General features: G+C 44.0%; 1 protein-coding gene across 1 annotated transcript in view; it reads right to left on the bottom strand.

Moving 5' to 3' along the window:
- LOC122941720 (retinol dehydrogenase 8-like) overlaps positions 1 to 26,383 on the bottom strand; it is a 42,483-nt gene that overhangs the window by 8,151 nt on the left and 7,949 nt on the right. Inside the window, exons 2-3 of the mRNA XM_044299126.1 lie at positions 3,697 to 3,858; positions 2,839 to 3,018 (exon numbers count right to left, since the gene is read on the bottom strand). Coding sequence (XP_044155061.1) covers positions 2,839 to 3,018; positions 3,697 to 3,858 — 342 coding nt within the window. The remainder of the gene's footprint in view (positions 1 to 2,838; positions 3,019 to 3,696; positions 3,859 to 26,383) is intronic.

Raw genomic sequence — 26,383 nt, 5'->3', positions numbered from 1 at the left:
ATCTAATTACTATGTATAAATATATCAGGGGTCAGTACAGAGATCTATCCCATCAGCTATTTATCCCCAGGACTGTGACTGTGACGAGGGGACATCCCCTGCGTCTGGAGGAAAGAAGGTTTGTACACAAACATAGAAGAGGATTCTTTACGGTAAGAGCAGTGAGACTATGGAACTCCCTGCCTGAGGAGGTAGTGATGGTGAGTACAATAAAGGAATTGAAGAGGGGCCTGGATGTATTTCTGGAGTGTAATAATATTACAGGCTATAGCTACTAGAGAGGGGTCTTTGATCCAAGGAGTTATTCTGATTGCCTGATTGGAGTCGGGAAGGAATTTTTTATTCCCCTAAAGTGAGGAAAATTGGCTTCTACCTCAAAGTATTTTTTTTGCCTTCCTCTGGATCAACTTGCAGGATAACAGGCCGAACTGGATGGACAAATGTATTTTTTCGGCCTTATGTACTATGTTACTATAAGAAGGGCAAAATAAACAGTGACGGCAACACAAACTTACTGCTGACGCTCTGTCCACTCTGTCATGGGGAAACTACTTGTATCAGCGTGTAACAGAACAGGTTCTGTAGAAATGTATGTGGAATCAGCTGACAACAGTGTAAAAGTGCACTCTTTCACTCTATAGTACAATATTGGGCCACTGCACGGTTCTTTATACCTGATGCTAACACTGACCTATAAACATTTTACCCACGACCAAGTTTAAAGGGGTTGTGCATGACTGGAGTGAGTACTTTTAGTTACACTACGCCGCCGCTGCAAGGGAGATGATGCACAGTGTAACAGAGGAAAGCAGCGCTCACATGGAGCGCTGCCTTCTCTTCAAACAGCTGATTAGCAGGGGTCCCGGGTTTCGGACCCCCACCCATCAGATAAGGATGAACTATCTTGGGGATAGTTCATCAATATATTGCTTGCACAACCCCTTTAAAATTACTGGCCTATAGTTTCCGGGCTCAGCTTTTGGCCCCTTCTGAATATTGGCATCATATTTGCTATGTGCCAATCCTGTTATAGAATCCTTAAATATTAGAAATAAGGGTCTGCCCATCCCATTACATAGTTCCCTTAGGATAGGGGGTGTATGCCATCTGGACTTGGTGATTTGTTTATTCATTTTAAGGGAACTTCTTTAAAGGTGTTTTCTAATGGACCTCATGGGTCCTGTTGAGATTTACCCCATTATTGCATTAGTAAATGGACCCAAATAATCCTCTGGTGGGCAAGTAAATCCCGAGGACAGGCTTGGACTGGCCCACCGGGGAGCCGGTGAATACCTTAGTGGTCCCTTGATCTATTCAGTAAAGGAGTCTTTATGAGAGCTTCTCTCTGCGCAAGGAAGCGCTGCCACTGTATTCCCCTGCCCCGTCCCCTCTTGCTTGAGTTCTCATAAGTATCAGCAGTGTGGTATACAATCTCAATTACAGTGTCAGGGAAAGCGTGTGGCAGGATGACATTACAACTTGCCACTTGCATCCTGTTAGCTCGCAGCTTCTCTCTGCTGGACGGCTTTCCCTGCTGCCTGCCCGCCCACATCCTGGAGCTCTCTGGCTCTGCATAGCTGGGCTGTGTAAAGCAAGTGATGGAGGCACCCACAAAGTAATGATGCCCATACTGTGCCCCTTCACAATAGTTATGCCTCTCAGCAATCCCCCCCCCCCCTTTACTGTTTAAAAAAAACCACTACATACTCACCTAAGCATTCCCTTATGATCGGAGCAGCTCCTGCGCTCCCCAGGAGGCATGATGCTGTCACACATACATTGCGCTGCTGTCCTTTGTATAAGCACAGGATGATTCCTGGCCTGCACCACTCCTCCTACACAGCCCATCAGCGCTATGTATATGTGACCACATTGTGCCTTCTGGAAAGTGACGGCAGTTGAGTTGAATGGTGAAGCATTGAGCAGGCCTAAAGACGCAGAGACAGTTGAATGCTGGATATACCTCAGCCATTCTGTGACCATGGTACAGCCACTAAAATCCAGGACTATCCTGTCAGATCCAGGACAGTTATGAGTTATTTGATTCTGGCTGTTTAACCCCTCTGATGCCACAGACCAGGGATGCCCAACCTGTGACTCTCCAGCTGTTGCAAAACTACAACTCCCAGCATGCCTGGACAGCCTACATCTGAAGGGCCACAAGTTGACCATCCCTGCCACAGACAATAGTGATCATGGCACCATCAGATAACACAGATAATATAACATTTATTGCATGGCAGGAAAAAAATGTAAAAATAATAGTTGATTTACTGCTTTTCCTATTCTGACTAAAAAAAGTAATGGAACAAACATATAAAAAAAAATCATTTTGTATATATATCCCCAAAGAATGCTAAAAAGAACTTTAACTTGTTCTACAAATCAACAAGCTGTCAATTGGTAAAATATGAAACAAATTTGACATATTTGGTATTGCCTCCAGTTATATAGTTATTTATTCTACACAGTACTTATCATTAAAAAGATGAAACACTTTTTCAGATTTACTGTTTTTCCCACCTTCCCAAAAAATGTATAAAGGTTAATCAATAAAAGATATGTGTGATATGTAATAAAAGATATGGTGGCATTAAAAAAAGTAAGCTCTAGTCTAGCACAGCTAATTCCCTAGGCACCCCAGTCCGACACTGCTCGAGGGTCATCACAAAAACTATTGATACTTTTAATGTGCTGTAAAGTACTGAAGCCTGTCCCCTTTATAGGCCCCCATTGTGAAAGCCGAAATAGATAAAAGAGAAATTCTGAAATTCAGCTCTGCGACATCTGAGTATGACACATCAGCTGTATCCTATCATTTATTATTGATATGCTTACCTTGTAGACCCATCACACTGCTCATCACCAAAATGTGCCCACTCCTTCTTTTCTTCATATCAGGCAGAACTTCTTTAATCATCCTTACAACCCCATAGAAGTTAGTCTCAAAAACTCCTTGCATGTCTTCCATAGACTGGCATTCTATGGGTCCGATAAGTCCAACTCCTGCATTATTAACTGCAGCAAAAATGACAGATGAACACTGGCTTAAAGAAGACCTTTCATCACTCCTGACATGCCTATTTTAATAGCTATATGCATTCCCCACGTACTAACAATTCTGCAGCATCTATTCTTATGGCTCTATGTTGTGCCATCCCTCTATTATTTCTACTAGAAGTTATGAATGAATTGCTAGCAGTCTGCAGTAAGGGTACAGAGGGGAAGTAACCAGTTGGGGGTTAAACCTCCACAGTCTGAAAAAGGCAACACTGATTGGATAGAGGGAGTCTGTGCAGGTGCACCCCCCCCCCCCCCCCCCCAACGGCTTACCTCCCCTCTGTACCCTTACTGAAGGCTAATAGCAATTCATTCATAACCTCTAGTAGAAATAATAAAGGCATGGTACAACATAGAGACATAAGAATAGATGCTCCAGAATTGTTATTACATGGGGAATGCATGAAGCTATTAAAACAGACACGTGAGGGGTGGTGAAAGGTCCTCTTTAAGTCTGCCTTCACTTTTCAGTTCATTTACATAAGCCTACACTGTTTTGAGGTTGGTTTCATGAAAAAAATCACACAGAAGTGGGGCCATTGGGAGGTATGATTTTGATTCATGATGCCAAATGTAGTGCACCAATAGTACTTATATATCACCCGCTAATTATTAAGCAAGCAACGCACCACTCACTGAGAATGTCTATACGTCGTTCAGGGATGCTGTCCACACAATCTCGGATGGAACGTTCACTTCGGACATCCAACTCTTTTATCTCCAGTGTTTTGTTGAGAGTATCTCCTGCTGCTTTTTCTAGAGCTTCCCTCTTTTCTAGGTTACGCATTGTGGCGATGACTATAGAAAAATAGTTGGTCAGAGAGCAATTAGTTAGTTAGTCACTGCAGTTACTTTTGCAGTAAAAAATAGCTTACCTTACATCAAAAAGGTTAGTAAGAAGGATATACATAGAAGAGGTAACAGCTGACCCAGGATTGGACTACATATGGTTTGTATTCTGTAACTATGAATACATATAGTTCTGTATAGGGACTGTAAACACAAAGGAGAGAATTTTCTTAACATTGGCGCTTTTGATGCCAGCCTTATTAACAAAACCTACTGGCGAATAATGCGCCAATATTAATAATTGTATACACCAGAAAGTGAAATCTATGAAAACAAGGAGCTGGAGTAGATTTTATGTTTAATGTGTAGCAGTTTTTTCGTTAGTGTTGAGTGTGGAAGTCCTGCCGGTGCAACGCCCACTTCTGCACACGCCCCACCTATATTTATGTGTTGGAAAAGGGGGAATATTTCAGTGCAAACCTAGACACACCCACAATTGCAACTTTTTTGCCTTACAAAACTTGTGTAAAACAATGAAACTTTCCCTCCAAAATGGTAAGAATTTTTTTAATTAAGAATATTTGCAAAATGACTTCCATTTTTATGAGAACCTGTAAGGTGCATTATACTGCCTTATCTGAGAAAAAGATATGATAGAGAGAAGCTATGGCAGCACGGTGGATCAGTGGTTAGCGGTTTTACGCTATATAAGTGATTTGGAGCAGGATTTCTGATTTAAAAACAATAAATCCTGACAGGACTCATAGGAGAGACAGCAAGAGTCCTGATTCCCCTGCCCACACAGAGTGATTGAAAGTCTTCTTTATACACAGCTTGATACAGGGAGAGCTATCAATCACTGCTTGTGGGCAGGGGAATTTGAACTGTTCTGCCATTATTTACTCAGCTTTTCACCCAGAATTCCTGCTCCAAATCATAAAAATATCAAAAGGTTCATCTCCTCTCCCTATATCATATCCTGCCATCAGATAGAGCAGCAGAAATCATCTTACAGGATCACTTTAATGGTAAACCTTATTTCAGTAATGTGCATACAACATTAACTGTAAAAATGAACATATACACTAAGGTCATTGTATAATATAACTTTTATCTATTTTAGTATAATACCATAAAGTAAAATGCATACTAGTGTCAGTATAAAGCACAATGCACATGTCAAACAATATGATCGTAAAAAAAAAAAGGATATATGTGATGACAGATACCGCCCCTATGATCTCTTACTGTCACAAATACATACCGTATCTTATACTGATCTAAAGTTTCATCCCATATTATATTCTACAGTTGGGTTTACAATTGAGCTATTTGTCATTGGAAACTGTCAGCAAGCTTGTCATTAGACCTATCCCTACAGTGGAGCTTCTGTAATGCAGGGGCAAGCAAGTGTTTTCTACTACATCATATTACTATACTATACCATGTCTGATGTAAATAGAAAACTTCCCAGAATGCAAAAAAACAGAGCAAGTTCTGTGTAGATGCTTAGGAAAGGAATCAGCTCTGAAGTTTGCGGAATTACATTTGGAGCTCTGGAGTATAATACAGGCTGTGAACGGTTGGATTGGCCGCCCTTTTGAGGTGGGATCTGGGGTTTGCCAGGGCTGTCCTTTAAGTCTGCTATTGTACGTGTTCGCGATTGATCCCTTCCTTAGAAGGGGTGGCATGGTGGCAGGTGTTGGGATGGACCAGGCAGCTCCGCAGACCACACTGGGGGGGGGGGGGGGGTGGCGTATGTGAGGGGAGGCAGAGTGGGTGCTGTCATAGGTAGAACGCTACTCAGTCATCTGGGTCCAAGTTCAACCGGGATAAGTGTGAGAGTCTCTGGCTGGGAGGTGGAGATCCTGGTTTTGATCTCCCGGACACCCTTCTAGAGCCTCAGGACTCTACAAAAGTCCTCGGCATTGAATTTGGCCAGGGGGATTACTCCCATCAAAATTGGGACATCAGGCTTAAGATTGCCGCTCAGAGGGTGGACCAGGGAAAGGGTGAACATTATCAAAACCTACCTGATCCCTTTGCTGTTATATCTGGGCAGTGTGTGCGTCTTGCCAGAACCTTTCTGGACTCGGGTCTACAGTCTGTTCTTCCAGATGTTATGGGGAAATAGACTGAACCTTGTCAGGAGGGAGGTTACTTACCGTACGAAGACACTAGGAGGGTTGGGTATGGTCAACCCTGTGGTGTTCCTGGTGAACACCTTTATTAAGATTAATCTCGCAAGCCTCTGGAAAGAGAGGGCTCCTTCTTGGGTAGTCTCCTGTCGGGGATGGTTTCAGCCTTTTTTCCAGGAATGGGAGACAGGGGGGCAAGTGAAGGATCTCTGCACACCACATGGGCATCTCCCGGCTTATGCTGCCCTGGTTCTGAAGGTATTACGTAGGTGGGGTCTGGGGATGTGGGAAATCAGGTCTCAGTCAAGGAAACTCCTTGACCAGAGGGTTCTGTTGGCCCATTTCCAGAAACCTCTGGCCCTCGGGGACTACCCAAGTTGGGATCTGGGGGTCGGGTTATGGCTTTTGAATTCCATTAGGATCTGTTTGAAGTTTTTTTTGCTTGACTTGGCGATGCTTCCATGGGAAACTGTGTGTGAGGGACAATCTGAAGTGTAGGAGCTCTGAGGACAGGTGGTGTCCCCAAGAGGAGTGCGGTGGTGTGCTGGAGAGCATGGACCACTTCCTGCTTCATTGTCCCTTTAACACAGAGGTTTACACCAGGGTGGGGGCCTCCATCGGCTGGCCTAGGCTGGTCACTCTTTCCTATGCGGAATGGGCCTATGGAGCATTCAGACACCTGGGTGGTAGGGACCACTGCACTTTATTCCTAGTCAGCTCAGTGGTCAGGTACTACACGTGGCATGCACGATGTTTAGTCTCGACACAGCGCAAAATCCTCCCTCTGGATGAGGTGGTTAGGAACATTCTTGGAGACCTGGTGAAGGTGCGCTCTCTGGAGTATGAGAGGTTGGGGAGAGCCTCTCTCCTCTGCAGGGGTTTTGCCTTTAGGGTACCCTAGCCTGTTGTCTCCCTTTCCTGGTGGTGGGCTGATGCTAAAACTCTAGATTTTTGCTTTGTTTTGGTGGCTGTATGAGGACATAGGGCTTGCAAGCTTTAATGGTTGTGTGTGGCTGAAAAACCTCACTGTGGGTGGTATGAGTGGTCTGCCATGTATTTTAGTTTATATGTCTATATGTATATTTGTATATATTGGTATGTATATGTTGTATAGTGATGTATATCTTTTATAATTTGAGTTGTTGGGTGTAGTGTTAGGTTGGGTGGTGGGTAAATGGGGGGGAGGGTTCTAGGATTCCATGGGACATTGGGGACTTTTGGAATATATGAGAAAATCCTGGGCTGGTTCATGGACGTCTGTTAGAATGTGCTGGGGGCATGGGTTGCGGGACCAGCTCAGGGCCCCCCCCCCCCCCCAAAAAAAATAATTGTGTGTTGTATTGGTGTGTTGGTTTGTGGGGTTTTTGCAAGTTTGTTTTGAAAGATTTCTGTATTTTGTTGTAATTTTCTGTGTGTAGGTAGGTGCAACCGAATCAGGAAGGTTAGCACATTGATATTGAAATTTATATTGAAATTGTAAATACTGTATATAGTGGGTGTTCTATGGGGGAGTGAGTGTTGGGCTGGACCGGTGTTGTCTGTACCGTGCTGAGGAGCATTATGTCTGTATATTTGGTTTGGGTTTTGTGTTATCTTTTGGTGTGATTTCTGTATTTATTTGTTATGTTTTTTAAAATTTTATAAAAGAAATACAGGCTGTAATGGGATCAGTACAAGTATATATGTAATAATAATAATAATGTAATAATAATATTATATGTTTACAAGGTTACCTATACATTCTTTTACACTGGCCAATGATCGGGAAAATTATCAGGAAGGAGCGTTCTTCATAATAATTGCCCAGTTTAAAGGTGCCGCTAATGAAAGAGCAAACAATAATGATAATTATATGTTCCATTTAGAAATATACACTTAGCCTACATTTTAGGTTCAAGGGTTACACGAACATTTAAAAACCTGGAAGAAGAACGGGGATACAGTAAAATAAGAAGTACTTCTGACTCCGAAAATACCCTTCTGCTCCAGCGCCATTGCTCTGGTGCTCTATGTTGCTGTCCTGCAGTGATGGGCTTGGCATTGCGATTACCTGCATGTCACAGCTGCAGACCATCACTGACTGCTGGGACCCCCACCAATCACAATAAGGGGCTCCAGTGGGGGGATATGTACCAGAAACAGTACAAAAATAGGATACCTTCTTGGCGCAAACACGACTTCAATGGATGTTTATAAAACTCTTTTTTTTAATTAGGTATTAAGCGACAATGCGTTTCGGAGTAAATATACACCTTTCTCAAGTCTGTGGGGTCCATGCTGCTGCAGAGAGGGTAGCTTCTCACATGTGGATAATCCAAACTTCTACAGCTTTTTGGATCCCACAGCCTGCAGCTGTTTGGATCCCACAGTTTGAATTATCCACATGTGAGAAGCTACCCTCTCTGCATTGGCACAGACCCAACAGACTTGAGAAAGGGGTATATTTACTCCGAAATGCGTTGTGGCTTATTACCTAATAAAAATGCGTTGTGGCTTATTACCTTATAAACATCCATTGAAGTCGTGGTTGCGCGAAGAAGGTATCCTATTTTTGTACTGTTTCTGGTACATATCCCACCACTGAATCTCGCTCGTTCACCTTTTCTTTTTTATTTAATTGTTTATTTTATTGATTTTTTATCAATGAAAAAATAGTACAGGTACTTTGTCTCAATGCACATTCGCAAGAGGCAATACAAGTACAATATTATGCTGCATAACTTCAATATCAAAAATGCACATTAGTATACAAAACATACATTTTGCATCTGAAGCCAGTAAACGCATTAAGAGCTGAAACAACAAAAGGACAAAGGACAATTACAACAACACGACACACAGGGGAAATTATAGGAAGGGGGAAGAACAACAAGCTAACCGATAACCAAAGGTCTATTATTGTAAGTGATTAAAAGCGTCATCCCATGCTTGCCAGATCTTTGTAAATCTATCGACTGAGTTAGTAATACATGCAGTTAAGTATTCCATTTTCCTAACTTCCCTCACACTATCTATGAAGTCCATTCGGGTAGGCGCGTCTGCCCTCAACCAAAACCTCGCAATTAGGCGTCTGGCCACCGTTAACACCTGAAGGACTAAAAGAAGGAATTGTTTTTTTAATGACATTTTTGGCATATTCAATAAGTAAAAAAGGAAAATGAATTGCGAGGAGTTGAAAAAAGACAGACTCCACCATTCTCCAAAAGGGCACAATCACAGGACACTCCCAGAAAATGTGGAGGTGGGTCCCCTCACCCACCATACACCTCCAACATCTATCAGAGATATCTTGGCTAAAGTGTTTTAATAGCTGTGGGGTATGATACCAAAACATAAGCACCTTATATGTGTTTTCCCTATATGTGACACATGAGGACGACTTTGCTGCCCGTTCCCATATCTGTTTCCATTCCTCATACGCTATAGGATGGCCTAGAAGTGCTTCCCATTTAGTCATGTAGGAGTGAGTGATAGAGGAGGATGAGAGGATAAGATAAATGTCTGAAATGAGACCCTTCGTTGTGACCGTCAATTTACATAGTTTCTCAAATGTCGTAGGGGTTGACACCTTCGTTGAGTGAAAGAGGTCCGAAAAAAAATGGCAAAACTGCATATATTGATACCTATAAGACTCTGGTAGTTGATGCAAGGAGCGTACCTCATCAAATGAGAAAAAGCCCAGAGTCCTATAGTTCACAACATCCGCAAATCTGAACAGCTTCCTGGGAAACCATGTTTTAAGAAAAGCTGTGTGCATACCTAACTTAAATAGTGGGTTGTACAGAAAGGAGATCATAGAAGATTTTTCCGATGCAAGCGAGAACAGTCTGTTACATCTCAACCACACGTTACATGTAAAAGACATAGGGCCCAATAGCTCAGGTCTAAGTGAAGGCTGCAGGGAGTACCAAATGAGTGAATTCGGATGTACAGGGGCTATCCATAACTTCTCTATTTCCATCCATCTGGAGTACGCATACATATTGGACCATGCTGGCAGTCTTCTAAGGTGTGTAGCCCAGTAATATTTTTTAATATTTGGAACTGCTAATCCACCTTGAATTTTGGATGACATTAAGATTGAGCAAGCTATGCGATGCCTCTTTCCATTCCAGATGAACCTGAATATACATGACTGAAAATCACGCAACTCCTTCTCAGGGACAGGAATTGGGAGAGTCTCAAACAAATACAGCAATTTAGGCAAGATATTCATCTTAACCGATGCTATACGGCCCAATAAGGAAATGGGAAAAGGCATCCATTTAATCAGTAAGGCCTTGAGTTCTCGAAACATAGGTGGAAAATTTTGTGCATACAACGAGGAATAAGTAGGGGTTAAGTTGACCCCCAAATACCTCAAGGACGTTTCCGTCCATTGAAAATTAAAGCTGGATTTTAAGGTGGTCAAAATATCAGGGGCTAGGTTGAGAGGGAGAGCCTCCGTTTTTATGGTATTAATTTTATAACCAGACAATCTACCATAAGTCTCTAGTAATTTAAAGAGGTTGGGAAGCGAAATATGCAAGTCAGTTAATGTTAGCAAAATATCATCAGCGAATAGTGAAAGTTTAAATTCAACTGCATTCACCTTAATCCCATGAATATCAGGATGGGAACGAATGGCCGCCGCCAAGGGTTCGATGCAAAGAACGAAGAGCAGAGGGGATAGTGGACATCCCTGTCGCGTACCATTTTTTATAGGAAAAGGCAAGGAATGAGCATGCTTCATTTTCACTATCGCTGTGGGTTGGGCATATAAAACATGGAGGGCTGTGAGGAAGGGGCCTTTCAGACCGAAAGCCTTCATGGCAGAGAACATAAAAGGCCATCCTAAGCGATCAAACGCTTTCTCCGCGTCAAGACTTAGCAACAACGCCGAGTCTCTGCGCTTATTCGTGATGTCAATTAAATCAATGGTGCGCCTTGTATTATCTCCGCCCTGTCGGTCACGGACAAAGCCCACCTGATCTTTAAGATCAGTTGGGGTAGCCAGTCTGAAAGACGGTTAGCCAAAGTTTTCGTGAAAATTTTCAGATCCGAATTAAGCAGTGCAATGGGCCTATAATTTCCACAGTCTAGGGGATCTTTACCCGGTTTAGGTATTAAAGTTATATAGGAGTGTGACATTGAAGTGGGTATTGGTGACCCTTGTAGGAAAGAGTTGAACAACAGCGTCATATGTGGCAGAAGAATATCGGAGAATGTTGTGTAATAGAGGTATGGTAGACCATCTGGCCCAGGGGCTTTATTATTGGGCAACTGTTTCAGTACTTCCTGCAATTCCTCTACAGTGATAGGAGCGTTTAATGAGGCAAGAGCTGCTTCCGACAACTGAGGAAGACTACACTTAGAGAGAAAAGAATCCAGGAGGAGTCTACTGCGCTCTGGGTCAGATGGGAGTTGTTGAGGGATAGAGTAAAGTGCCTTATAATATTCCTGAAATAAGTTGGAAATGACCTCTGGGTCATACACTATTGCCCCATCTCCTCGCCTCATTGCATTCGGAGTGTTTGTAGTGCCAGTGTCCCGAAGCTGTCGAGCCAGGAGGGTATGTGGTTTGTTCCCCCACATATAAAATCTTTGTCGCGAATATAGTAATTTTTTCTCAGTTTTATAAAACATTAATTCCTTCAATCTAGCACGCAGGATTATAATGCGCCTAAGCAGAGGCCGCGAGCACCGGGACTCTAGCATCTTTTCCAAATCCTTCAGCTGTGAGGTGATATTGAGATGTTGCATAGTACGATCTTTTTTCAGTCGAGACCCCATAGCTATACATGTACCTCTAAAGACTGCCTTGTGGGCTTCCCATATCATAGATATAGGGGGTCCTGAGGACTGATTCAAGGTGAAGTATTCCGTAAGGCCCTCACGTAACTCCTGCCTAAGCGGCAGCTGGTGCAAAAAGGATTCGTTAAGCCGCCAATGACATACTTTAGGGTAGTAACCTGAAGTTTTAATGTTAATTGACACTGGAGCATGGTCCGACCAGGAAATAGATCCTATATCGGCATCTGCAAGCATCCTTAGAATTGGGATATTACCAAAAAAGTAATCTATACGGGAATGTGTATTATGTGGATGTGAGAAGAAAGAAAACGTTTTTGCAGTGGGATAGTTAATTCTCCAGAGGTCATATAATTCGAATTTTCTAATAAGACGCCTAAAAAGACGTGAGTTTCTACACTGATCTTTAGTAGGCGGTCTATTCTGAAGGGTTAGTCTATCTAGACGCTCGGAAAAAGAGAGATTAAAGTCTCCTCCTACTAGCAATGCAGCTGGGAGCAACTTCGATAATTTCAAGAACACCTTATTAAGAAAAGGGATTTGAGCAGTATTTGGAGCATATAAATTGCACAGTACGTGTGGGCTACCATTAAGTGTGGTTTTTAGTATAATATACCTGCCAGCTGGGTCAATAATAGCATTTTCCACCTGTAAGGGGCAATCAGCAGACAGAAGAATGGCAACACCTGCTTTCTTTTTCCCAGAGGAAGCAGAATATATACGAGGGAATAAATATTGCGCAAACTTAAAAGAACCCTGGTGATCAAAGTGGGTCTCCTGAAGAAAAACTATGTCAGCTTTTTGAGACTTGCACTCAGTAAGTGCCAGGCGTCTCTTTACATTGGAGTTAAGACCTTTTACATTAAGCGAGACATATTTAATCATTTTCAAAGCATGGAATAAATGTACTTGCTAGGTGGCTGCAGAGGGTCCTTCTCAAGGACACTGTCATAGATGAAAACACCTGAAGGCATTCAGTCGCTTGTGGTTTGGGTTTTGGAGACCTGAGTATGAGAAACAATAAAAAGAGACACAAAAGGGAAGGGGGGGAAACACAAGACCATACAAACATAAAAGATACATCATTTAGTATCCGAACATTGGGTGCTGTCACCCAGATACAGATCAGTGAGCAGCAACTAGTGGTATCAACATCAGCAAACTGCCGCCCCTCCAACCCAGTCAACAGAAGCTGGGGGGGGAGGGCGAAACTACTGGTCTGCTTATTGGAAGCATGACTGGATCGGCACAGGATAGGCCGGGTTTCAGAGCTTATTAGAACTTGAAATAACCAGAGAATTGAACAATAAACCAATTCTACTAACATAGGACCTTAAACAAAGAACCATAAGGCCGTCGCCTCCTGGCGAAGAGAAACAGTAGGAGATACAATTTAAGCTAATGAAGTCCATGCAGCAATCATGGGGGTTCATCTGGTAGCTCACGTGAAGGGGTCCCTCCAGCAGGGGAAGATCTTCTTCTCTTTTGTCTGGCAGGTTGCCAAATTGGACCCAGGGCAGGCTGTGGATCCGGTAGTTCCCAGTCCGTGATGGATGGAATCTCAATGCCCAAAGCAGCACAAAAATCAGGGAGGTCTGAATGCTGACGCAAGATAGAGGATCTGCCATTTTTCGTGACTATTAATGCAAACGGGAACCCCCATCTGTAAGGCGTCTTCTTTTCCTTCAGCAATTGTAATAAAGGCTGTAATACTCTTCTTTTTTGGAGTGTGCACCAAGACAAGTCCTGGTATAAATGAACAGAAGCGCCGTGAAAATCAATGGAACGTAATTCCCTGGCTTTGGACATAATGTTTTCCTTCACTTGGAAATCATGTACACAGCAAATGACGTCTCTGGGCTGCGTGGATGAGGACTTAGGCCGCAGCGCTCTGTGAGCTCGATCAAGCCTGATAAACTGGGGTGGTTGAGTGCCTAACAAAGCATTAAAAAGTTCAGATAATATTTCCTGCAGATTTTCTTCCACATTAGCTTCAGGCAAACCCCTTACACGGATGTTATTTCTGCGTCCTCTATTATCTAGGTCTTCCAGATGACGTGCATTGTCCCTAATAACTTGGGCCTGAGAAGCAATAACAGATTGTAAATGCGCCACACTTCTGCGGGTGTCATCATGGTCTATTTCAATAGTGTCCATGCGGTCTGCTAAGTGCTTCAGATCCTGCCTTAAAGATGAAATTGGAGATTTTCCTAGCTATTGTAACGGAAAATATAGATTTTATTGAAGACAGGAGGCGAGCATTGTGCATTAACTTTCTTTACTACTCCCATTAGCAGCAAGAATAACTATTACAACAAGTTAAAAGAATTTTTTCAAGACAGGTGTTAGATATGTAAATTAGGTAGTCCAGGTAGCCAATCGGAGATCTCCCAAGTGTATAAAAGGTGTTGTAGTTGTAGGTTCTGCCTCTTTCTTGGTGATGACTCGCGATGAAGTAACTTGGAATTAAACGGATCTTGACCATAAAGGAGTATACAGTACATTTATATGAAGTAAAACCGGAGCAACAGGAACGTTGTAGGATGGATGAAGGATTGAAGATATCCTAGTATGCTATGGAGATAGAAAACATATTTGAAATATGATTAGGGTTGGGTTAGAAAAAAGGGGGGGACAATGCTCGCCTCCTGTCTTCAATAAAATCTATATTTTCCGTTACAATAGCTAGGAAAATCTCCAATTTTATTGCAACAGGAGGCTCCCATTGTGCAAGTTTAAAGCTAACTCTATGCTATATGACATAACCATATTTAAATGATAGACATGGATACGTGAGTGTCAGGTTTGAAATAAAATGTTTTAAAAGTAGATTCTGAAGACCAGTCCGCGGCCTTCAAAATTTCAGAGAGCGAAACTCCTTTTTGAAATGCTTTAGTAGAAACCGCCCCTCGGATAGAGTGTGGGCCAAATATTGTTGTATTAATCCCTGCCATTTGCATGGTAAGCTTAATCCATCTTGCTAACGTAGGGGAGGATACTGGAAGATGTGGTTTACGAAAAGAAATAAGAAGTTGTGAAGATTGGGGAGAGCGTAAGGGTTGGGTCATGGATTCGTATGTTTTTAGACAACGGACAATGCATAATTTATCGTTAGAAGGGAAAGCCGGGTAGAACACTGTGTGCAGGTTGGTTTTGGTTCTTCTGGTTATCTGGAAGGTTACTCCGTTAGGGGTGAAGGATCTATGAGATATGTCTAAGGCTCTAACGTCTGAGACTCTTTTTATGGATATGAGGCATAAGAGGGTCGTGATTTTAAAGGAGAGTAATTTTAGTGACAGATGTTCATTATCCTCCCAGTGAGAAAAAAGGTTTAGAAGGGAAGTAACGTCCCACGTGGAATGATACCTAGGTTTTGGAGGGTTTCTAAAACGAATGCCTTTCATGAGTCTACAAATCATTGGATGTTTACCGATTGGAATGGAGTCAATAAGGGCATGTTCTGATGATATTGCGGAACGGTAGAGGTTTATGGTTCTATAGGCCTTCCCCATATTGAAAGCTTCTGAAAGAAAATTTAATATGTGGGTTATAGGTGCTTGAATGGGATCCAAGTCTCGTTGAGTGCACCAATGAAACCAAATTTTCCAGGCTGATCTATAAGCCTTTCTGGTTCCCGGGGCCCATGCATCAGAGAGGATGTCAATAGTAGATTGTGAAAATCCGAGATCGATTGTTGGTTGCCTGAAATCAACCAAGCTATTAGTGTTAGTTGTCCCGAAAGGATCAGAGGGTGTAGGTGTCCCGAAGGATCTTGGAGAAGATCCTGGGGAGAAGGAAGGATCCTCGGGATATCTATCGTCCGACTGAGTAGTGTGGGAAACCATGTCTGAGACGGCCACCATGGGGTGATGATCACTAGTGTGGAATTTTGTGCGATTGTCTGAAGTAGGACTCTGGAGATTAGTGCGAATGGGGGAAAAGCGTAGAGACGTTCCCGTGGCCAAAATTGGCGGAGAGCGTCTATGGCTAAGGCCTCTGGATCCGGACGCCAGCTGAAGAAGGTGGGGAGTTGGGTGTTCAGTCGAGATGCAAACAGATCCATGAGGAGGGGACCCCATAATTTGTTTATCTGTTGAAAGACTAGCGGGTGTAATTGCCAGTCGCTGGAATCCGAAAGGTATCGGGAATTCCAATCGGCCACTGAGTTTATCAATCCTGGAAGATATTCCGCTTTTAAGGTGATATCCCTGTCTAGACAGAAGTGCCAAAATTCTTTGGCAATGTCTGTTAGCATCTTGGAGGCGGTGCCCCCGAAACGGTTGATGTATTGAACTGCTGCAATATTGTCCATACGTAAGAGGATGCAGCAGTGTGATTGGTCTTTTGCGAAACTTTTCATGGCGAAAAAGGCCGCTAGTAATTCCAGACAATTGATGTGTAGTTGAGACTCTGAGTCTGACCATTTTCCTCCTGTGGAGTAAGGGCCACAACGAGCGCCCCATCCCGATAGGCTGGCGTCTGATTCTAATATCAGATCCGGTAGGGAGTTGAATATCATTTTCCCATTCCAGGTCTGAATATGTTGAAGCCACCAAAGAAGTTCTTCTTTGGCTTCCGGGGATAGTGGGACTTTGTGTGAATATTGCAATCCCTCTCTTAAATGTTGCGCTTTTAAGCGTTGAAGGGCTCTGTAGTGTAGTGGAGCGGGGAATATTGCTTGTATGGAGGCCGACAAGAGACCTACAATCCGTGCTATGGTTCTCAGTGATATTAGTTGTCTGTTTAATACCGAACGGATTTCTCTTCGAATCAATGTGAGTTTTTTGGTAGGAAGGCTCAACAGAGCGAAGTCTGTATTGATGTTGAAGCCTAGAAATTCTAGTTCCTTGGAAGGGGATAGGATAGATTTTTTGTAATTGATCAGAAAACCAAGATTGGTTAGAAGAGAAATGGTCCATTGTGCATGCGTAAGGATTAGTGAGAGTGTTTGTGCCATAATTAGGATGTCGTCCAAATATATGATCAGACGTACACCTCTGGATCTTAGGGATGATATTACTGGTTTCATTAATTTGGTGAAACACCAAGGGGCTGATGAAAGGCCAAACGGGAGACAAGTGAATTGCCATTTCTGATTGTTCCAGAAGAATTGTAGAAAAGGTTGATGGGAATGATGTATGGGTACAGTGAGATAAGCGTCTTTCAGATCTATTTTTACTAGCCAATCTTGAGGGAGTAAGAGATCTCTGAGAAGGTGAATTCCCTCCATTTTGAAATGATGGTAAGTCACGAAATTGTTGAGGGTTTTCAAATTTATGACTGGTCTGTGACCGCCGTCTTTCTTTTTTACTAGAAAGATGTTGCTGATGTAACCTGGGGTTAGGTGTGGTACTGGAATGATAGCTTTCTTGTGGAACAAATCTCGTATCTCCGACTCTATAAGGTCTTGGTCTAAAGTCGAGAAGTGTATTGGTTGAGGGATGTGAATCTGTGAGGGGAGGGAATGGAAATCTATCAGGTATCCTGAGATGGTGTTCAGGATCCATAAGTCTGAGGTTAGAGAGGACCATATTTGGAAAAAATGTTTCAGTCTTCCCCCTAGAGGGAAGTGGGGATAATTTGGGATAGAAAAGCTTACCTGATGAGGGTCTGGACCTAGGGAAACCTCGGTGGCCTCGGGTTCTCCATGGGCGTCCTCTGGTAGGGAAAAAAGGTGTGGTGTGCGGTGTGAAGGTGGTAGCTCTGTCTGATTGGAAAGGAGCCTGTTGGGTTTGTCTGAATTGTACTGTTCGGCTGGGAAAGCGGCCCCTGCCTCTCCCAGCCCTGCCAAAAATTTTGGGTTGACCTACTTTTTTCAAGGATGTTTTGGCCTTATCTAGGGAGGCAAATACTCCCACGAATTTCCCTATTTCTTTAATGAGGGAATCCCCAAAAAGGAGACCATTGGCGGACTCATCGGGGTCAGAATTGGCCAAATGGGTGAGCTGAGGGTCTAACTTCATTAGGACGTTTCGTCTTCTTTCCGCGCTCAGGGCGGAATTGATGTTTCCGAAGAAACAGATGGCCCGTTGTGCCCAACCACGTAGAACTGATGTGTCTACCGGTTCGTCTGTAACAACGGCTTGTTCTGACAAGTCTAGAATTTTTGTGAGGGGACCTAATAAATCTAACAGTTTGTCTTGGCACAGTTTGAAAGATCTGTCCAGACCTCTTTTGGGATTTTTTCCTGTTTTGTTCAAATACTTAAAAATTATGGGATCTAACTCTGGGGTTAAGGATTTTTTATTTGGCAGAGTAGGTCTCGGACATTCAGCCTTCAATTTATTCCTGGAGGATCTATCCAGGGATTTGTTGACCCATTGTGCCAGAAATTTAGAAATTTGAGGTTGGGGAACCCATTCTCCGGACCTAGGGTGTTTTATTTGATCCGGGTTGAAAAAGGGGATACCCTGACTGTCTAGGATCAGAGAATCTGGGATCTGGTTGGTTGATTCCTCATGGTCCTCAGAACAATCATCCTCGTAATAAAAAGGTAACTCGTCCCTCAACACTGAGTCACAATCATCTGATAATGATGAGGACAATATTTCTTTGTAAGAGATAAACTTAGCCCTCTTACTGGCTGTCATAACCCGGCTATTGGTTATCTCCTCCCGGGTGGAGGGTCTTTTGTGGGAATTTTCGCCACCGTTATCGTTGCCGCCAGGTTTATGCGGGCATTCTTTGAGATTTTGACCTTTTCCCAAGGTATGGGGTTTTGGGTCATCTGTAAATCTCCTCTTTTTGGTTGATTTGCCAGATTTTTTAAAACCTTTGGCAAGTTCTGTAACCGAATCTTCCGCTGAGAGGAAGTTGTCAGTTGGGGTAGAAGGGTAATTTAGAGGTCTTTGGTTTACTACCAAGGAGAGGGATTTGGAGATGGAATCCTGAATAGATACCATGGCAGACTGCATTGCCACAGATATTGATTTTGAAACGGATTGATCAACCATTTGTTGAATGGAATCCGAAATTAACACCTCATAATCAACTGGTAAGGGTTGAGTGGATTGGGGGTTAGGCTGTTCTTCACAGGGATTCATATTGCTAAATAAAGAATAGGGATAGAGAAGAGAAATGGGAAAAATTTTAAATGAATGTTTTATTCATATATATATATATATATATATATATATATATGTGTATATATATCATATATATATATATTACATATACATTAATGCACGCATTCAGGAATGTACCCAATCCGCATATATATACAGACTAGAACAAAGTAACTGAATGTATGCAAATGTAAAAGTTTGAAAAATAATGTGATGTAAACGTGGTGGATATACTCACAATTGGGCAGGAGATATGTGGGAAGTGTATCTGTTTAATAATGTGTGAGGAAAAAAACCTGGAGAAAAACTGTAGAGTGTACACTCTCTGTGAGGTGACTGGCCGCTCTGAGGTAATTTGAAAAGCGCGCGCAATCACCTCACAGTCAGAAGACCGGAGCGCTCGAAATCTCGCGATAGACGGGACTTCGGCGCTGAATGCAGGAAATAGAGCACAGAGACCGGAGACGGGACGGAGGTAAAATATGAGGTATTGGGGCTGAGAAATAGTTCAAAGGACCTAGATAGGAGTTAGTAGAAGGGACGTGGGAACACCACTATTAGTATTATAACGAATGGCGGCAGAGAAACGCGCACACCGAACGGGGGTACTCGCCCCTCTGCCTAAAACCGGTACACAGCCCTTGGTATAACAAGCAAACTTTTATATTCACTGCTTTAAATAGAAATGACGATAAATTACAATCTTAATACGATAATATTAAAAAAAAAATACATATCTTCTCTGAGGGAGCAGCAAGAAAGAGGCAGAACCTACAACTACAACACCTTTTATACACTTGGGAGATCTCCGATTGGCTACCTGGACTACCTAATTTACATATCTAACACCTGTCTTGAAAAAATTCTTTTAACTTGTTGTAATAGTTATTCTTGCTGCTAATGGGAGTAGTAAAGAAAGTTAATGCACAATGGGAGCCTCCTGTTGCAATAAAATTTCCGATTTACAGGCATTTCTGACTTCTGAGACCAGCATTTTAAAATCATCCTTAGTAGGCAAATGTTGTAATGTCTGCTGAAGTATTGCAGAGCCCTGGGAAGGTTGCAGAAGATCTTCCTCTCCCTCGTCCACATAATCATTTCCCTGCTCCCAAGTAGCAGCTTCTCCTCCCTCTCCCCTTCTATAATGCTGTTGGCTAGGGGGATCTTCAGAAGATTCGGCCCAATCTCGCCGCTTCTGGGACGGAGTGGCCATTTGTTTAGCCTGCTTAGCTGCCGATTTTGGCGGCATAATGGCGGCGATGCCTCCTGCTGGGTGCCCCCCTCTTCTGCCCCTGGGAGATTCGGCTGTGCCCCCACAACGCTAATGGGCAGGAAAGTCCTTGCAAATGGGGATAGGGAGGAGGTAGGAAGCCGTAAGGCTGAATTGCAGCTGGTACCTGTCGGCAGCTGTGCGCTCGTCTCCTCACTCCCACACGCGCCGGAGGCCTCAGATGAAAGCAGGCCGCGACCAGACGGGACCGTGTGGAGTGGACGGCTGAGGTAAGAATCGAGCGTCTTGTTCACCCAGGCGGACGGTCGGGACGAGGTGGAGGGCTTGCCCGGCAATTTTTTCCCCATGTGCCGCGCTGGCGTGGTAGGAGAGTCTCCCTTAGCGGCTACTGGCGGCGGAGCTCTGTCTTCACGCAGCCATTCCTGAAGACGTCCAGGCCACGCCCCCCTCGTTCACCTTTTCATGCTGAGGGGGAAAGTTTTCTTTCCCATCTGGTGGCTGGGATCAGGGAACCTTCTGACTTGGGTATTGTTTCCCCACCAGCTGCCTCTGTCAGCGCACTGCAAGGTGCACACACCCCTCTGCTCTTTTAATGGGGTTGTCCCACAAAATATATTCTACAGTTTTCAAACCAGCACCTGGATCTCTATTATTTTGTAATTGCATGTAATGAAAAATGTAATATAGCCCCTGAGTTATTCAATAAAATGTATCTGTATAGCACAACCTGCTGTATGTTCTTTTTCTTATTTCTTTGTCCTGCTCAGTGAGAAGTCCGCACATGCTCAGTTTCATCTTTCAACTGCCTCCTGAGCTGTGATAGGGAGAGCTGAGACACGCCCCCTGAGCTGCAGCAGAAAAGACACTCCCCTGAGCTGTCAGCTTTCTATAAATCTAGCACAGAAATAAATGGGGAGATCTCTGGATCCATGTGAGGTACAGGGCCGGTTCCAGCTTTGTTAGAAAGAGATTGTCATGTACTATGTGTTGTCTGATTTCCATTTTTTACAGTAGTCATGGGTTAACCCATTTAAGCCCCAGTTTCTCATATCCTCCTGCTGGAAGCAGCGGACGTTGGCATCAGGATGGAGCTGTTCCTTACGTTTTTGTGGCTGCTCCTTCACCGCTTTCTTCTGTGGAGCTTCTGGTGCAGCAGCCTGGCCGCAGGAGCAGTATGTGAGCTACAGTGGGCTCATGCGGATAGTAGTAGTTGTTTACTGACAGTTCTGTAGCGATCCCTAGGCCGGCGTGCAGTGACTGGAAGGACAGCACCAGTTCCTTCAGGGCACACTCTATTGTCCAGGGACTCCCGCCAGATGGTGGTTAAGGTGCCCTTGGTGGTGTGGTTTTTAGGTGCCGTGGAGGCAGGGTCCCTGTTGTTCATGACGCCAGCACCGTTAGGTGCAGAGGAAGCTGATAGAAAGGATGAGGAGTCAATGTTTGTAAACAACTGAACTTTTACTTAATCAATTGCCTTGAGGTAGTTAGTGCAGTACATTTACATGGCAAGTGTGACAACCCATATGATGCATACACGACTGGCTTAGCTGCAATCCTAGTAACAGGCTTGACAAAAGGTGCATTGAGATTTTCCTTTGGTTGGTATGAGAGAGTTCCTTGCTAACTGTGCTCACTATGTCCACACTCTAGCCGCCAGATTATGGATAGAATAATGACTCTTACTTGTGTTTGGCAACCCACAGGACGGTCTCCCTAACGGCAGGCATGAATCCTCTGCTCCATTGTTTGCACTGGTTGCTTTCTAAAACACTGGTCCACAATGTCCATAAAGGTATGTGGTAATGGACAACCTTGCGCCTAGTCGTCCGGCTGTGTCCAGGTGCTTTTAGGCTTTTCACAGTCACTGGTGCTGTGGACAGGGCTGTCTTTAACAAGGGGCAAAAGGGGCAGCTGCTCTGGGCCCAGTTGCTCCTGGGGGGCCCAAGGCAGCTGCCTCTTGCGCCTTGCTAGCCACTGCCCCGGGTGTCAGGCTGTAAGCTACACAGGGGGTGCTGCCATGCCATGCCTGCTGGCACTCCAGGCAGCGTACTGTGAGAGCTGTGATTTTCTAGGACCTTAGATGACATCATCGCCATGTGACCAGTAACCTAGCAATTATACTTGTCACATGGCTATGAGGTCATCAAGGTCCTTTCTCTCTACCAGGTGTGTTGCTGTAGAAGTTTGCCTTAACTGTGGAGCTTTTTTGTGTGAAGATTACATCAGAAAAAGGTGACAGGGGCTGTTATGCTAATGTACTGTAAACTACTGTATAGTGGGGTGCTGTATACTGTGGGGTGCTGTATACTGTGGGGGGCTGTATACTGTGGAGTGCTATACTGCTGTACTGTATAGTGTGGGGGGCTGTATACTGTGGGTGCTGTATATTGTGGAGTGCTATACTGCTGTACTGTATAGTGTGGGGGGCTGTATACTGTATACTGTGGGTGCTGTGTATTGTGGAGTGCTATACTGCTGTACTGTATAGTGTGGGGTGCTATATACTGTATACTGTGGGTGCTGTATACTGTGGAGTGCTATACTGCTGTATTGTATACTGTGGGGGGCTGTATACTGTGGGTGCTGTATGTTGTGGAGTGCTATACAGCTGTACTGTATACTGTGGGGGGCTATATACTGTGGGGGGCTGTATATTGTGGAGTGCTATACTGCTGTACTGTATACTGTGAGGGGCTGTATACTGTGGGGGGCTGTATATTGTGGAGTGCTATACTGCTGTACTGTATAGTGTGGGGGGCTGTATACTGTAGGTGCTGTATATTGTGGAGTGCTATATTGCTGTACTTTATAGTTTGGGGGCTGTATACTGTGGGTGCTGTATATTGTGGAGTGCTATACTGCTGTACTGTATAGTGTGGGGGGCTGTATAGTGTGGGGTGCTGTATACTGTGGGCTGCTATACTGCTCTACTATATACTGTGGGGTACTGTATAGTGTGGGGTGCTATACTGCATACTGTGTGGTGCTGTATACTATAGGGTGCTATACTGCATACTGTGGGTTGCTGTATACTATAGGGTGCTATACTGCATACTGTGGGGTGCTGGGGTGCACTGTAACACTAGGGTGAGCCGAGCCCTGGTCTCCTTCCTGCAGAGCTGTGCCCACTTCCAGCCTGAGCCCATCTGCCTAGAGCACTGATTCTGAGCCACTGGAGTCTTCAGAACTGGAAGTATTTACAGTCATTCACTGTACTCTACCAGATGTGTGGATTTTGTGTGTGTGTGTTGTGGTGGAGGGCATGATTGCCTGCTAAGATGTGGGAAGGCGGGATCCAGGGGGCCAAAGTAGATTTTTGCCCAGGGTCCAATCAATATTAAAGACAGCCCTGGCTGTGGAGTCCATAAGCTAATTCTGCTTATATCTTCACTAGACTTTCTCTATATCCACGGTTTATTCTGGTCTGGGCTAGGTAGCTATAAGGATATTCTCCACACTCCCTCAACTTGGCCAGGGCCAAGGGGCAAAAATGGCAGCTACATATTGGACTTTGCTTCTCCTGCTCCTCGCACATCACTACCTCTCTCCTTACTTCTCAGCTAACTTCCTTCTACCTCTGAGATATGTACAGTATATGTGGTGCAAGCACCACCTAGGGGTGAATGGATGTAATGCAACTACCAGCCTGTTGTAGGGAATTTGCAGCTTAATACATAAAAAATACAATGGCATAAGATGACATACATGAGATTTAAGGGGCCCACTTGCAACACGGAATGGGACACTGCACTGGCCCCATCCCTTGCTGCCTCAAGCCAGCCGCACGTCTTTCCCGCCCTTCCATCAGCTGTGCTTGCCGTTTCCCCTGTGATGCTTCCTTCAATCATGGGCAACCAGGTATTCAGGTCCTCTGCATCTGAGGGGGCTCAGACCTTTGCTACAGCTATCCCCCACATGTGTTTTCCCCTACACCTACCCCTACCTTCCTGGGTAAGTGCATGACTCCCAGGTGCCAGAGCCATTCTGTGGATCTATGCCCCCTGATCCTCCGTAGGCTCAGATTGTTCCTGCACCCATGAAGTCCTGTTCCCATTCTCTTTCCAGAGGTTCAGGCCAGCAGAGACGGCACAGGGAATCTCATCATAGGCGACACGGCTCCTGTTACCATTTCAGGTCAAACAGACGCAGTTGTTGGTCAGGACAGCCTCTATATTCTTGCTGGAGGTCCCTATCCTCCTCTGATGCAAGCACATTGAGTTCTGCCAGTGCTGGGAAATTCTCTAGAAGTTGTTTCAGCAGGAGGAGGAAGCCTTCTCGATTGACCGGACAGTTATCCTGTGAGGTCAGCCAGGCCAGCTCGGTTTCAGTGGTTTTATCTATTCCTCCTGTGATTCCTCCTTCTAGTGTTGGTGAGTTGACGTCACTGGGGCGGGTTAGTAAAACCTTAGTCCTGGACCTTAAGTCCCTGTTATTTCAGCTTGAATCAGATGCTAGTCAGGGTCTCAGTCTACTACCACTGATGTGCTTACGCCTAGGTTGAGTATTCATAAGAAGGCTTTCTTTAGAAATATTAGCCCCCTAGGTTCTCACCTGGATGAAGATAATGGTGTCTGTGGATCAGCATAAGGTGGATAAGAAGCACCATCCAAAATGCTGATAAACCTATGGATCATAGTCCACAGGCTGCTAAGACAATGAGTAATTGGTTGCAAGCGTTTACTCTCTTAGGTTCCGTTCAAACGGATGTGCTGCGGTGTCATTCTTTATTATATATATATATATATATATATATATATATATGGACTAAACATAGAAATTTATCTAAAACCTTGTATCATTTAGCCTCATGGGGGATTTCAGCAAGGAAACATCTTAGTACATTAAAGGGAGTCTGTCACCTCCATATGGCCATATACAGTGCTTACATTGCCCTATATCACACCTATGCATGAATGTAATGGTACCTTTGTCTTTGTCTTTAGACTTGCAGAAGCTGAAAAAACGAACTTTGATTGATATGCAAATGAGCACTCGCAAGTGCCCAGGGGCGGCGTTCACTGTGTTGGTGCCCAGGCTGCCCTGCCTTTTTTCATTGTTCCCCAGCCTGTGCCATTGCCCACCCTCCTAATCCCTTGCGTCATCCTAAGGTCCGGCCGATATCGCCGGGCCGGAGCATGCGCACTGCGATGCCCATTGTTGGCACGGCATCGCTTTAACTACTGCGCATGCTCCAGAGAACGGCGCAAAACCAGCTGTTCGCCGGAGCATGCGCAGTTCTAAATATAATTTATGTAGGAACTATGTCTGTTCCTGTACAAGTATAGCTTTAAATAATAATAAGGAAGGAATTTTAAATATATAAAGGGAAATAGATGAAAAAGAATACACCTGAAATGACTGCATTTTTTTTATTGAATGTTTTTATGTTGATGAGAACGGAAAGGGTTACCCTTCCAGGCCAATATAAAAAGAAGTCTATGCAAAAAGGAAAGACACGCCCCTGATGAACCTAGTTTGCGCAAATAAGAGAAACTGGACTTTTAATACATGATATGCTTGTGATTTTAATATCCTTGTGAGTTCAGTAAATCTCTTGATTTTTATTGAAGTTGGTGGTACATCACTATATTTCCCCTCCTTTTTCTAAACACCACAAGGAAAGTAGGAGCAAGGTTTTTTTGGAGGATATACAGCAAGGAACCTATCAAGCAGTGATTGAATACAGTTGAAGAAGATTGAGGGCTATCCACAAGTCCCACTGACTTCTTTGTCTGTTCTAAGAAAGAGAGCAGCCCAGTTCTATTTTTTATATTTAGCTTGGTGTCAACAGGACCCACTTCGCTAGGAACCTGCAGCTCTCAGAGTAGGAATATGTGACTTGAGACTTTTTATTCTGTTTTGCTTTTTTCCATGGTCATCCAAGTTCCTGCAGATAAGTTAAATCGCATAACCTGCTTCACATTTTTTGTTGGTAAGGTAATGTTGAGTCAGACACAATCCTTGCTTGGCCTCCTCGTTTTTGAATGCTGCATCATGTCTATGGGGCAGGTCTTTTCATGTCGCCTCTTTGTCAACTAAAATAGTTCGGCACCTGGAACGCCATATTCACCTTATTAGTTCTCTATTTAATTTGGTGCAAATTCTTGAGCTGCAATAATGATTATACCTGTTGCCAAGCGGGTACAGTCGTGATATTTCACATTTACTGATGCAGTGGGATCGACGGGATTTGCAGCAGTGTTAGGTAATGACAAGTGTAGCACCTTGGCCAGAATCATTCGGTTTGCAGGGCCGGTGTCAGAATTTGAATTCACTTGAATTGTTCCCCATTGAAGTGGCTGTTGAGCTTT

The sequence above is a fragment of the Bufo gargarizans genome, chromosome 6 (genome assembly GCF_014858855.1).
Source record: "Bufo gargarizans isolate SCDJY-AF-19 chromosome 6, ASM1485885v1, whole genome shotgun sequence".
NCBI lineage: Eukaryota > Metazoa > Chordata > Amphibia > Anura > Bufonidae > Bufo > Bufo gargarizans.
Note: the sequence above shows the minus strand (reverse complement) of the source record. Positions and strands in the feature narration are given on the sequence as shown.